The 14504-nt window shown below is 38.3% G+C and overlaps 7 protein-coding genes across 7 annotated transcripts; 4 read left to right on the forward strand and 3 right to left on the reverse strand.

Moving 5' to 3' along the window:
• Window positions 1-257: 257 nt before the first annotated feature.
• On the forward strand, window positions 258-3863 carry COP1 (coatomer subunit alpha; the record flags this gene model as incomplete). Its single annotated transcript, XM_002497636.1, has 1 exon — window positions 258-3863. The coding sequence occupies one exon, from the start codon at window positions 258-260 to the stop codon at window positions 3861-3863; it is 3606 nt and encodes a 1201-aa protein (XP_002497681.1).
• Window positions 3864-4442: 579 nt separating this feature from the next.
• On the reverse strand, window positions 4443-5084 carry ZYRO0F11132g (uncharacterized protein; the record flags this gene model as incomplete). The annotated part of the gene is made up of 1 exon (XM_002497637.1): window positions 4443-5084. The coding sequence occupies one exon, from the start codon at window positions 5082-5084 to the stop codon at window positions 4443-4445; it is 642 nt and encodes a 213-aa protein (XP_002497682.1).
• Window positions 5085-5609: 525 nt separating this feature from the next.
• TUB4 (gamma-tubulin) lies at window positions 5610-7022 on the forward strand (the record flags this gene model as incomplete). The annotated part of the gene is made up of 1 exon (XM_002497638.1): window positions 5610-7022. The coding sequence occupies one exon, from the start codon at window positions 5610-5612 to the stop codon at window positions 7020-7022; it is 1413 nt and encodes a 470-aa protein (XP_002497683.1).
• A 100-nt stretch (window positions 7023-7122) lies between these two features.
• LDB17 (Ldb17p) lies at window positions 7123-8517 on the reverse strand (the record flags this gene model as incomplete). The annotated part of the gene is made up of 1 exon (XM_002497639.1): window positions 7123-8517. The coding sequence occupies one exon, from the start codon at window positions 8515-8517 to the stop codon at window positions 7123-7125; it is 1395 nt and encodes a 464-aa protein (XP_002497684.1).
• A 241-nt stretch (window positions 8518-8758) lies between these two features.
• On the forward strand, window positions 8759-9492 carry ATG38 (Atg38p; the record flags this gene model as incomplete). Its single annotated transcript, XM_002497640.1, has 2 exons — window positions 8759-8776; window positions 8842-9492. 2 exons carry the CDS (start codon window positions 8759-8761, stop codon window positions 9490-9492), a joined length of 669 nt encoding a protein of 222 aa, XP_002497685.1.
• Window positions 9493-9579: 87 nt separating this feature from the next.
• RPN5 (proteasome regulatory particle lid subunit RPN5) lies at window positions 9580-10914 on the reverse strand (the record flags this gene model as incomplete). The annotated part of the gene is made up of 1 exon (XM_002497641.1): window positions 9580-10914. The coding sequence occupies one exon, from the start codon at window positions 10912-10914 to the stop codon at window positions 9580-9582; it is 1335 nt and encodes a 444-aa protein (XP_002497686.1).
• A 1111-nt stretch (window positions 10915-12025) lies between these two features.
• On the forward strand, window positions 12026-14485 carry NOP14 (snoRNA-binding rRNA-processing protein NOP14; the record flags this gene model as incomplete). The annotated part of the gene is made up of 1 exon (XM_002497642.1): window positions 12026-14485. The coding sequence occupies one exon, from the start codon at window positions 12026-12028 to the stop codon at window positions 14483-14485; it is 2460 nt and encodes an 819-aa protein (XP_002497687.1).
• Between the last annotated feature and the right edge of the window lie 19 nt (window positions 14486-14504).

Here is a 14504-nt window from a genome sequence, read left to right on the forward strand (position 1 = left end):
TTGGGATCGAGTCTAAACATGCAAACGCCAGGTGGAATTTATCACGTAGTCTCTAATTGAACCATTAAAAGGAAGTGTAAGGGAGACTGCTCTAGAATATCTGAAGCTTCAATTAGTTCAATTGAGGGTCGCACAATTTATACAGGTCACTAACAAATCAATAACCGTTTACTGAAAGAAGTTTCTGACCACGCGGACTTGTTTACCACGCCGACCTTAAACTAAAGAGACAGATACTCGAGAAATAGAGTCTCAAGATGAAGATGCTAACCAAATTTGAATCAAAGTCCACTAGGGCCAAGGGTATTGCCTTCCACTCATCTAGGCCCTGGGTTTTAGTGGCACTTTTCTCGTCAACTATTCAATTATGGGATTACAGAATGGGTACTCTTTTACACAGGTATGAGGATCACGAAGGTCCCGTTCGTGCCGTAGATTTTCACCCAACTCAACCATTGTTTGTTTCCGCTGGTGATGATTATAACATTAAAGTTTGGTCTCTAGACACCAACAAGTGTTTATATACACTAACAGGCCATTTAGATTACGTTCGTACCGTGTTCTTCCATAACGAATTACCGTGGATCATTTCAGCCTCAGATGACCAAACCATTAGAATTTGGAACTGGCAAAACCGTAAGGAAATTGCATGTTTAACTGGTCATAACCATTTCGTTATGTCTGCACAATTCCATCCAACTGAAGATCTTGTAGTGTCAGCCTCATTGGATGAGACTATTAGAGTTTGGGATATCTCTGGTTTGAGAAAAAAACATTCTGCACCTGGTGCAACAAGTTTGGAGGATCAAATGCTCATGCAGCAAAATCTTTTGGATGGCGGATTTGGTGACTGTGTGGTTAAATTTATCCTTGAAGGTCACACTAGAGGTGTTAATTGGGCCTCCTTCCACCCAACGCTACCATTGATTGTATCTGGTGGTGATGACCGTCAAGTTAAACTATGGAGAATGAGTTCAACAAAGGCATGGGAAGTAGATACCTGCAGAGGTCATACAAACAACGTGGACAGTGTCATTTTCCATCCTCATCAAAATTTGATCATCTCTGTGGGAGAGGATAAAACCTTAAGAGTTTGGGATTTGGATAAGAGAACACCAGTAAAACAATTCAAGAGGGAAAATGACAGATTTTGGCTCATTGCAGCTCATCCTCACATTAACTTGTTTGGTGCAGCTCATGATTCGGGTATCATGGTTTTCAAGTTGGATCGTGAAAGACCATGCAGCGTTATTCATCAAAATGAATTGGTTTACGTGAATAAGGAAAAACAAGTTCAAACCTTCGATTACACCAATAACGTCTCATCTTTGCCTTATGCCTCTTTAAAAAAATTGGGTCAAGCATGGAATTCATTCAGAAGCATCTCTTACAACCCATCACAACATTCGATATTGGTCAATGAAGGTAATGACAGGTTCGGTTTAGTCATACTACCAAAAAGGCCTACAGGTGCAGTGGACCCATCTAGTGTGTTAGAGGATGCTGGTAGTTTTGCTACGTTCGTTGCCCGTAATAGATTTGTTGTTTACAACAGAATGTCAGAATCCTTGGAGCTACGTACTTTGGAAAACACAGTGACGAAGACTTTGAAGATTGAGGAACCCGTCAAAGATATCATCAATGCTGGTGCTGGTAGCGTGCTTCTTTTACAACCTAAACAAGTTGTTCTCTATGATGTACAACAAGGTAAGAAATTGGCTGAAATTTCGTTAAAGAACGTGAAGTACGTGTCTTGGTCCCCTGACGGCCAATATGCTGCTCTAATGAGTAAGCACACCATCACAATCACAACAAAGAGACTTGAATTGATCAATTCCATGCATGAAACCATTAGAATCAAAAGCGCTTGTTGGGACGAAACTGGCGTCTTAGTTTATTCCACATTAAATCATATCAAATATATTCTTCTCAATGGTGATAGCGGAATTATCAAGACTTTGGAAAACACTTTGTACATCAACAAAGTTAAAGGGAAATTTGTCTACGCCTTAGATCGTGAAGGTGAAATGGAAGTTTTGACCATTGACCCCACTGAATACCGTTTCAAAAAGGGATTGGCCAACAAAAATTTCCCTGAAGTCTTGCGTATCATCAAGAATTCCAACTTGGTGGGTCAAAACATCATCTCCTATCTACAGAAATCAGGATATCCTGAAGTTGCTTTACAGTTCGTTCAAGATCCACAAACTCGTTTTGATTTGGCTCTAGAATGTGGTAATTTGGAAGTTGGATTAGAAGAAGCTAAGAAATTGAACAGCAATTTGGTGTGGGATAGATTGAGTAAAGAAGCTTTGGTTCAAGGTAACACTTCACTGGTAGAAATGATTTACCAAAATCAAATGGCCTTCGACAAATTATCTTTCTTATATCTCTTGGTTGGTGATACAGAAAAATTATCGAAAATGGAAGCGATTTCGGAGAACCGTGGTGATATTTTCGATTTGATTTCTGACACATTTTACAATAATTCTACTTCAACAAGAGCAAGAGCATTTGCTGAGGCTGGTTCCCTACCATTGGCATATGCAGTGGCTAAGACATCGGGCGATGAATCCGCTGCCGCCTCATTTCTGGAACAAGATGAATTCGATGAAAATGACGTGGTACTACCTGACGTTGTCAATTCTACTCCTGCTATAAAAGCACCAGCTATTTCTCAACCAATTCAAAACTGGCCATTGAAACAGGCTGAATTATCTTTCTTCGAGAAGGCCGTCCTTAACCAAATTGATGATTTGAGTTTGGAGGAACCTACTGAAGAGGAAACCCTTGAAGAACAACCTAGAGCTCAATCCGCTGAGGCCGTATTTGAAGAAGATGGTGTTGGTGAAGAAGGGGATGCATGGGATTTGGGTAGTGAAGATCTAGACATTGGTGAAGAAGAACAGACGGAGGAACCTTCCAAGGAGGCTACTGTAGCACCTGAGGAAAGTGAAACCGCTACATGGGTTAAAAACTCCAAATTGCCTGCAATTCTCATAGCATCTGGTGCTTTTGATGCGGCAGCTCAAGCTCTTAACAAGCAAGTTGGTATTGTGAACTTCGAGCCATTAAGATCTAAATTTTTGAACATTTATGAAGGTTGTAGAACTTATTTGCCTAGTACACCAGGTGAAGTTCCCTCCATCGTCGGTTATATCCGCGCTGACGCTGAGGAAGAAGATCCTACCAAAATTCTACCACGTACACCTGATGTTAGCACTGTTGCGGCTCAGATGAACGAAGGTTTCAAATTCTTCAAAGCCAACAAACTGGAACCAGCTATCGAATGTTTCCGTGATGCCATTTATACCATAACGTTACTTGCTGTTAACAATGAAGAAGATGAGAGGATCGCTCGTCAAGCATTACAAAAGGCAAGAGAATACATCCTAGGTCTTTCAATTGAATTGACTCGTCGTTCTCTGCCGGCTGAAGACGTTAAACGTAATTTGGAACTAGCAGCCTATTTCACGAGAGCAAAGCTTTCACCAGCACATAGAAGTAATGCCCTACAGGTTGCGATGTCTCAAAGTTTCAAACACAAAAATTTCGTCCTAGCTTCATATTTTGCAGATGAATTTTTGAAGATCATGTCGTCTGGCCCTCGTGCTGAACAGGCCGCTAAGGTTAAAGATAAGGCTGACACCTTGGCTCATGATGCTGTGGAGATCGATTTCGATCCTTACGCTGAATTCGATATCTGTGCCTCTTCCTACACACCAATTTACAAAGGTTCGCCAAGCGCAACCGATCCATTGACTGGTGCCAAGTACCACATTGCTCAAGAGGGTAGTATCGATAAAATTGCATTGATATCCAAGATTGGTGCCCGCTCTTCGGGGTTGAGGATACTATTGTGAATGAAGAGCTAGTCTACGAGAAGGAAAATTGATACGACAAATCAATCCAGATGTATGTATGGCAATCAATACATATATTTTCTCCCTCTACAACTAGTCTTGAGTTTTATTTTGACAATTTATACTTCATGTAAAATATTATGATCTTTAAAAGGATGTTTTTTTCAATATCTAGTTAAGTCTGTTGGACTTGTCAGGTTAAATATGTATGGCAACTTCACTGAATTTCGTGGAAACCTTCCACAAGAACCGACACTTCAACAGCGCTTATATTTTTTTCCTTCTTTCAAGCCATTGAAGATGATTTTTCCATTGGGCACATCTGAATAAGAGTAGCAGCAGTAGCTTTGCATCTTCACAGCCGCCGAACAAACATTCTAATACACGTTAAAGTGAATAAATGTTTACTACTATAAACCCACATATAAACCCTATATCATAAAAACCGTAAATCCAGATTTCCGCTCTATCAGAGCTGAAATCTTATTCTCATAAACAGCTGGACTTGAGCAGATTCTCAGGCACATTGAGGAGAAGCCAATTCGGTAGAATCTGCAGCACCGCTAAAAGTAAGCCTCCTTATGCAGCACCCTGAGAACCTGCATCCTGGGTACCAGGACTTGCGTTGTCAGAAGTTACGGTAGCGGAGCCAATGCTAGTTCCAGATGTTGAGCCGCCGGCTTGAGTAGAGTTAGCACCACCAGCAGTAGGCTGGGTAAAATTTACACTAGTGTCAGAAGCTTGCACGCCAGAAGCGTTAGCTAGACTGGCAGCTTGAGATGCAGTGGCAGCAGCAGAAGAAGCTGCAACAGGGGCAGATGGAGCAGCGCCATTAGACTGAGTAGCGCCTTGAGATAGAGCACCAGCACCTTGGACACTGTTTCCAGAAGCATGTGCATTAAAAGGCTGAGTAGAGTTATTTGGAGCAAAGGATTCCGTTGAGTTATAACCAGAAACAGCAGCTTGAGTAGAAATAGAGGCGCCAGTATGTTCAGATCTCTTGTTCAAAACTGGATGGGCCCATGCGTCTGCGCTCTGAGCAGATGAGCTAACGCTAGCACTAGCAGCTTGAGTAGAATTTAGAAGGCTACCGGAAGCTTGTGTAGAATTCAATACAGGATTCGAAGATTGAGCAGTACTGTTAACTGGAGCCGACAAAACTGCATTATCCAGGGTAGTAATTGCCAAAACACTTAGTATCAAATTTGGAGTAAAGTACATATCAAACTGTTCGTATTCCTCAGTGTATTCTTGTTCTTGTTCTTGTTCTCGTAAGACTGATTGCCTATGATTCTATTGATCCAGGGAGTTACTTTTGGTCCAGTTCAAGCATTAGGCCCTTTTTTATACCATTTCGAGAATCCTTAGAATTGCAATTGAGTTGGTTCTGGAATTGGCAGTGTGGACGCTCGAAGAATTGAAGTGCTGGTTAGATTGGATGGGATTGAATCGAATTGGGTCGACTTAGCACTTTCAAGGGCTTCGAGACATCTTTTGGGGATGGTAAAGACACATTTGGGGTCACAATGAGTTGCTCTACCTGCACCAAAAATTTTTCAACCGTTGATGAGTTCTAGACGATCTCTATGTCAAAGTGTCAAAGTCTGAGCCACTTGCTGGGTTTTAATCATCTAAAGCTTATTGTACCTTACAAGAGTTCGCGACGCGGCTTCTAAGCACATCACCATAACAATCACTCTAAAGAACCCTTTGAAACTGTAACTGGAAAAGCCTTCAAGAGTTGTCATGGCTGGTGAAATTATTACCATTCAAGTGGGCCAGTGTGGTAATCAAGTTGGTAAGCATTTCTGGTCACAACTGTGTAGAGAGCACGGCATTGATGTAGATGGACAGAATCAAGTTCCAGATGATCCTAATACACCAAGAAGTGATGACACGAACCCTTTCTTCAAGCAGAATGATCGTAATAGGTATACCCCCCGAGCCATAATGATAGATTTAGAACCCAGTGCTGTCCAAGACGTACAAAACAGTTTTCCAGATTTCTTTGATAGTCGAAACATTTGGGTTTCACCTGAAGAGTCAGGCGCTGGTAATTCTTGGTCCAAAGGATATGACTATGGGTTTGCTCAACAAGAGGAATTTTTAAACATGATAGACAAAGAAATTGATGCCACAGAAAATTTCGAAGGATTTCAATTAATTCATTCTGTAGCAGGCGGTACAGGATCAGGATTAGGTTCGAATCTCCTGGAAGCTATTTCTGAAAGATATCCAAGAAAATTTTTGGCATCATACTCCGTTTTCCCTAGTGATGAATCTGAAGTTGTCATCCAACCTTATAATACAATTCTAACGATGAGAAGATTAGCTGAAAATAGTGATGCTTCGATTGTATTTGATAATAATGCGCTACTTAATTTGACAACGAGAGTCTTTAGAGATCCATACACGAGTTACATCCATACGAATCAACTCATATCGGCTGCTATGTCCTCCATAACCAATTCGATACGATTCCCCAGCTACATGTACAATTCATTGCCTAGCATTTTTTCTACATTGGTTCCTACACCTGAATTGCATTTTTTAACAGCAGGTTTTACACCCTTTACTTCAGATTACGTGGTGGGCGGCAAAGATTTTAAGAGTAATACTGCGTACGATGTACTATTAGATTTATTTGATGATTCAAACCTTTTAGTTACAAGGCAAAGCGATGGTACCATTTACTTTAACACATATTGCACTTTGGTTGGTCAAGTGGAACAAAGTGATGTTTTGAAGGCTATTTCTAAAGCTCAACAGCGTTTAAATTTTGCACCATGGTCGACATCTTCTTTACACGTTAACGTCGGCAGGAGATCACCCTATTTGCCGCCACAAACAAAACATACTTATGTCAGCGGGCTAATGCTTTCAAATACAAGTGCAATCACCTCCCTTTTCAGGGGGACTTGCAAGATGTTTGACAAAATATTTTCTAAAGGTGCCTTTCTAAACACTTTTAAGGACGGTAGAATGTTTCAAAATGGTTGGGATGAATTTACAGAATCAAGAGAAGTTGTACAAAATGTTGTAGAAGAATACTCGGCTGCAGAACAAGAGAATTACCTTGATGATGTTATCCTTGAAGATGAGAATATGGTAGGTAACCAAAGCGCCCAATTAGACGCCGAAGGTGATGATATAATATAATTTGTCATGAGTTAAAGGGAAAAAAAAACAACAACAAAAAACAAACAAACTTATAGAATCAAATGCAAATCTTTTTTTTTTTTTTTTTTTTCCTCTCGTTTTATGGCATACGAACTTTTCTAGCTGGAGGTGGAGGTGGAGGCCTTGTCTTTCTCCTACCGAGTGATTCTGCTGAGTATACCATTTCTGGGTTAGAATACAATTGACGTGGTTGCCTATCCGTGGGTGTCGAATTCGTCACAGGTGTTATTCCGGTAATACTAGATCTAGCGCTCGTAGAATCGGAATCCCAATCGTCACCGTTTGTCTCGAGCCATGGCACTTGGTTCAAACATTTATTGGCTAATTTTAAAGTCAACTGTTGTTCTTGTGTGGGTACATCAGTACCACAGATATTGTCCACACGAGTCAAATAATGTAACAAATTGTTAATTTCGTCTTTTTTATAATGTGTATTGCAAAGTTCAGTGTTTTTTAAAAGGGGTGTTAGCACTCTCAAATAGTAATTCCTTAAGAGTTCATCATTATCTGAAATATTTTGTAACTCTCTGATCATAACGTCCACGAAGACATTTAAGTCATTGGTATAGAAGAAATTCATCGAAACGTGGTCATTTGTACTGTTCAAAATCAGATAAAGAATTTTGCACATCATAATCTTTAAGGTGCTATCTTGTGCTCGGTTAAATTTTAGTAGGAATAACTCTGGGAAATCCGTATGCATCGTATCGTTACAGAGGTACTTGTAAACTTTATTTTCAATTTCGTAATCCCGACTAAACATCATATACTGTTCATTTAACGCCAATGAAAGCCTAAATTTAACGTTATTGAACATATCATTATCATTAACTGAATCAGATTTCATAGTAGCCATCAAATAATAGACAAAAAAATCATCTATCATTTGAACATTTTCCATTGTACATTTACAATATTTGAAAATTTGGAAGAGTAAATCTAAAAGTACGGTGGAAATTTGCTTCATGTCATCAATAATTCTCAATTCAATCTCCTCTGATTCATGGAGGTTATATCTTTGCTCCTGCTGCTCGCCATATTTGATTAAATATGCAAATTGGGTGTAGCAGGTATTATAAAAGACGTTGAACCCCTGGTAATTCAGCATTGTATCCAAGGAATTTAAATTATTCTTGGAGTCCCAAAGTAAAATGTACGCTATGAGAAATTTCATGTTTAATTCTAATAGATCAATACTCAGTAATGACAGCAGTTTACTTAGGCAAAACTCCTCCCTCTGTTTAAAAACCTTGGAATCGATGAATATTGCAGCCATTCGACATAAATCGGTATCAGAATTGATGTAAACCATGTAGTTATCACAAGCTCTCTTCACATAGCCAACAAGAGCAGCATTGGCTTCACCCTGGCTCACATCAGTTAATTCTACCATCCTTTCCATCATCTCCCAAAATTCCAGTACTTCATCATCTGTATGTACATGGGGGTGGGGGGCCGATGGATCAAGTATCATTAGCCTTAGATAGATTCAAAAATCTAAAAGGTTATATTTTTGGCCTTCTAGCAGCTGCCAATGGCTTCAATAAGGGGGAATCCTTTCTTAATTTATTCCCTTCCTTGTTAAATATTAAGAATCCCTCGATGATTCCCAAAGCAAACGCAAGCTCCGAAGGATTCTTAATCATATGTGTAAAACATTATGGTAACTGATCACTCTGGGAAAATTCTGTAAATGGATTTAAGGCTCATGGACGATGAGCCAGTTGATAGAAGTATGTTACTCTTGATCTATATCTTCCCTAAGTTCAAATGACTAACTAATAAATTCTTCCAACAGGTTTATAACTGCATTGATGGTGCCGAGAATAAGACGAGGAAAGGTGATTTGAGTGAATCGTTGAGTAGTTATAAACATGCTATTGAGCTGCTGAATGGGTTAGAATGTCAAGGCGTTAGTTTAGAAATTATCCATGCAATACAGCTGCTTCGACAGGACATTGATGCTCGAATCAAAGAATTGGAAAGTTTAATAGAAGGTCAAAAACCGATATCTGCTGCTGCTGTTGCGGCTGCAGTCGCTAAAAATGGATCTTTAGCGAGTTCCACAGGCTCTACTGCCAAGACAAGAGGTTGGGATAGCCCTAGAAATTTGAATAGTTCAGTTATGGGGCCTCCAGGAGATCCCTTATTAGCATCGATATTTGGCAAATTGCAGGCCAATTTAGTCAATTCCATATGCGAACAATTTAAAGAAGAGGATCCACATATTGTTGGAGAGGTGGAGAATAGAGTTAGACAACAATTGGTCAGATTTAAGAAAGAATTGGGACTCTATGAGCAAAAAAAATCAAAGGATTATAGTGTTAGGTTCGAACAAGCAATTAATGAGAACAAGAAGCTGTCAAACCAGATACTAAAGCTTAGGGGAAGATGGGATTCGTTGGTGGAAAGTGCCAAGCAGAGACGTAGTAGACAACATGAGGACTAATAATGATGATAATAAAAAATGAAATACATAATAAAAAAAGATTAGAAAATAAAAAAATAAAAAATTTATTCGTATACTATTTTATTTTTATTTGGCTTTCAATCCATGCATGATTTCCTCCTTTGTGATTAAGTGACCAATGGTTTCAATGTGCTCTAACAGTTGATCTACATTTTCGGACCACTCGTTCAACAGTTCGCTGGAGTGCTTAGGTCTTTCGAAATTGACCACCTTAGCTGGTCTATTTACTTTGGCATAGATGATGCCTTGGTTAACCAAGTCACTAATGAAAGTTTCAGTTTCGGCTTCATTCAAATCTAGTAGTTCATTCAGACGTGGTAACGTAATTCTTGAATAGTATCTGGAAATAACTCTCAGATTGTGTTCGACAACTCTGTTATGTAACACTTGCCAGTGATGAGCATTTTCTTTACCACCGAATGCGACTTTTTCATTATTGAGCACTGGTTCATAGGTCTTCTTGACAATAGCCCATCTCATTAATTCTGGGGTAGTAAACAATTTAACCAACGATTCTTGAACTTCCAATTTTTTCAAATTGTTATCTAACTTTACCTTGTGAATCAGATCATTCTGTAGATTACCATAAGGTGATAAAATTAGGAAGTAAACCAAATTGGATAAAGCTGGCTTCCATTGAGATTCATCCGCTTTCACAGAATCTGTTAGATAAATCTCTTGGAAGTACTGTGCAATTTCCAAGTAATCTCTCTTATGTAATCCAATCTTTATTAGTAACTGGTAGTATTGTAGTTTGAGAGATTCGTATTTGGTGTTTTTGAAAGTTTTCTTTAGAATCTTTCTTGAGAAAACTGTCGCCTGAGAGAAATCGCCCTTCAATATACTCAATTCGATTTGTTCCAGAATAAATCCAATCTTCTCAGACATCTCCATAGACCCATAAGTTTCCACTTGTAGTTCACATAATATGTCACAGGCTTCTTCAATTTTACCTTGATCCCTTCTAATGTGTGTTAACTGTCTAGTGACTCCAGCTCTTTCCACTTCAACAAAAATCTTGTTTTCAGTCACAACCCTAATGGTTTCAATGGCTTTAATCTTTGTATCCAAATCTAACTTATCATCGTCTAGATGTTTCATAACTTGCTGAATCATATATTGAATGGAAAGTTTCAATTGACCATGTTTCTTGGATAGTAAAGTTAGCTGTTCGTCCAATTCTGACCATTTACCTTGAGCCACTGATAGGTCTACAATTTTAGCCAAAACGGTCTTGGAAGATGCCAAGTCCGATGCTTGACGGATTTTCTTTTCTAAGTTTAATAATTGATCCAAGGCGGCTTGATAGTCATTTTCTGCAGTTTTATCAATCTTGGGTAATTCTTCCTTCAAAATCTCGGTATAATCCTTCTCTGCCTTGATAGGAGCGTCTCTAGACATGATGAATTCGAATAAGGCTCTTCAAAATTCACTAAATAACGTTGATCCGTGGTTACTTCAACTCCCTAGCGGTTCAATATAATGATTGTTCAATGGTTAATATGTGTATTGCAGGTTTTGCCACCATAAATCCTTAATTTTAACAACATATTATCATGATATACGATCATCATATATAAATGCAGATATGTATACTGGAAATGTTAGAAAGTTCATAGTAGCAATTTAATTGCTGGGTTATTATATCATACTGTCCACATTGTATCACTTTAGAGTGGTCTTGCCTTTTTTTTAAGAACTGAATTTGAGTAAATATTCAAGTTTTTAATTTTAAAATGCTCGAGAAAAGATACTCGGTAAATTATTGGCAAATTACTATAGGTGAATCTCACTTAGTTGTAAATAAGATAGCAACACTCTCTTAAATTTCTAAACTTTTTTTTCTTTGTTTTTTACTGCTAATTAAAATTATTTTAACCGCAGCGCCAGACTGACACGGCATTTCCTAAACGGGACAATGCGACACTGTGACGCTGACGCTGGCGCTGGCATTTAATTCGTAAATGGTTAAGAGAACAGTTTGTTCCATGGAGAAGGTCCTGTTACATATATACCTATGCTGCTCTAGATTTGAAATTTTGTTTTCCACTTAGCATTTCTCCAATCACGACTTTTAGCACCAAAATGTTAATTTCAAATTGCTCAATAAAATTTAAGCTTCCCTCGAATACGTCAAACCCACTCCAAATCTCCAGAATCACTAAGCCTAAAGACTTCGCAAATGTAACAATTCAAAAACCTATCATATGTTATCATTTAATTGGTTTTCCACATTACCATTGTTTTCAAGACGAATAAATGAGATAAGCTAGCAAATTCTACCTAAAAAAGCAAAACTGTTCAGGAAAGAGAGCAAAGCAGAGCAAAACAAGAGTTTTTTCGACTATGGCATATTTTAAACCACCTCAAATACATCAATATTGAAGCTTCTGCACCTCTTCGAAGCCTTTATAATTTATAATATCTCTTCTGAAATCGAGCTTATTATTGTCACACCTGACGAACTGAAAAATTTCAGCATCTTAGATGAGATGAGATGAGATGAGATGAAATGTACAGGAACTACAAACCATTTATTAATACAGCTACAGCAAAAGTCTCAACATATTCGAATATTATGGGTGGTTCTCAATTAAAGAACCTGAAAGCTACTCTGAAGGCTAATGATTTGACTGGCCAAACCGCTCCCAAGAAGAAAAAAGGATCAAAAAGACAGGCAAAGAATTATGATCATGAAGAGAGACAACAGGTAATTGCTAAGATCAGGGAGCAGTTCAGTCCCTTTGAAATCAAGGCTGCGAAGAGTAAGCAGGGTAAAGAAAAGATGGTTCCTGTAGGGAAACCTGGAACCTCAAAACAGATTGGTGAAGAACAGCGTCAACGTATATTTGAAGCCAAGAAAGCCCAAAAGAATAAACAAGGTGGTGTTGTTGATAGAAGATTTGGTGAAAGAAGTAGACACATGACTGAAGAAGAAAAGATGTTAGAGCGTTTCACCAGGGAAAAGCAGAGTCAATCTAAATCAAGGAAGAATCTTTTTGATTTAAACGATGATGATGGTGATGATATGTTTGGTGCAAAATTGACACATTTGGGTCAGGATTTGGAGGATGATTTTGACGAAGGTGATTTGGGTGTAGATGAAGAAGATGATAAAGGTGGTTTCTCATCCAAAAGAAAATATGAAGATTCATTGGGTGAACCTCAACCTGAGTCAAGAAAAAAGACAAAGGCTGAAGTTATGCAAGAAGTTATAGCCAAGTCGAAATTCTACAAGCAGCAAAGACAGAAGAGTCAAGAGCAAAGGCAGGATCAGATCGAAGAATTGGATGAAGGATTTGACGATATTATGTCTGAATTGAGAAGTTCCAATGTTCAACGGAATCCTGAGGAGCCAAACCAAGAGGAAAAGGATAAACAAAAGGAATATGATATGAAAGTTAGAGAATTGATCATGGATAGAAGAGCTGCACCTGCGGATCGTACCAAGACTGAAGAAGAAATAAAGAAAGAGGAAGAAGAGAAAATGAAGAGACTAGAACAACAGAGAATAGATCGTATGAGCGGTATTGTTATGGATGAAGATGGTGAAGAAAAAGGTGTTGATGATTTAGACGACGATTTCTGGGGTAGTGATGAAGAACAGGAAGGATCAGGAGAAGAGGCCATCGCAGATTCTGATGAGGATGTTCAGTTGAGTAGTGAGGATGAAGGTGAAGCTCGTAGACCAATACGAGACATTTCTTGCCCTGATAACCACAAGGAATTCATGGATATGGTGAAGGGACCTGTCTCAGAACATCCAAAGATTGTAAAGAAAATCATAAAAGCATATCAACCTAAACTGGCTGAGGGAAATAAGGAAAAGTTAGGCAAATTTACCGGAATTATACTTAGACACATGATCTTTTTATCTGAACAAAAATATTCTGGTAATGTACCAGAATTTGCATCAGTACAAAACTCATTATTGGGAATACTAAAATCAATGTCTGAGAAATACAATCACCCTCTTTCAGATACTTGTAGAGATATCATAAAGGAAATGCAGATTAGGTTCAAAGAAAAACATTTTTCGGGATTATCAGTAGGTGACTTAACTTTCTTTACACTAGTTGGATGTCTTTTCTCCACATCAGATCAATACCATTTAATTGTTACTCCATGTTCAATTTTAATTGCTGAATTTTTGGAGCAGATTAAATTTAACTCTTTAGAAAGACTTGGATTCGGCGCCGTCTTGGTCAGAATATCATTACAATACCAAAGGTTAGCCAAACGTTACATCCCAGAAGTAACATATTTCCTAGAGAAATCCTTAGCTACTTTCTTAGCTAATGATAACTGCATTAATTTCAACGTGGACACCAAGGATTTAGCAATCTCCAAGACACAAGATTTTTCAAAAGAAATACCGTCTACCTTAAATTTACATCTACTATTCGAAAGTCACGAATTAGGTGATGATCTTAAAGCTTCAATATTTTTAAACATTTTGGACTCTCTTAGGATCGCAGTTACGACAATATGGAAAAATCTTTCAGCTTTTGAAGAGATTTGCGTCAATACAGAATTTCTACTCAATGAAATAATCAAGTCATTCCCAGGCTTGAAGATAGCTCATCAACTTTTGGAAACCATACAAAAACTTAAGAAGTTTGATCAACATTATCCATTGTCTTTGCAAAATCACAGACCTCTAGCCATTCCTTCTCATGCTCCTAAATTCGAAGAAAACTTCAACCCTGAGAAGAAATCTTATGATCCATCTAGAACAAGAAACGAGATCAACAAGATGAAGGCCCAATTGAAGAAAGAACGTAAGTTTACCATGAAGGAAATCCGTAAGGACACCAGATTTGAGGCAAGACAGAAAGTCGACGAAGACAAGAAGAATGCTGCCAGCTACCATGCCAAAATGGCACAAATCTTTAATACAATCAGTACTGAAGAAGGTGCTGAAAAGAACAAGTACGAAAAAGAGAAGAAATTACGTACTGGAAAACATTGAGGAAATTAAAACTATTGTA

The sequence above is a fragment of the Zygosaccharomyces rouxii genome (assembly GCF_000026365.1).
Source record: "Zygosaccharomyces rouxii strain CBS732 chromosome F complete sequence".
Classification (NCBI taxonomy): Eukaryota; Fungi; Ascomycota; class Saccharomycetes; order Saccharomycetales; family Saccharomycetaceae; genus Zygosaccharomyces; species Zygosaccharomyces rouxii.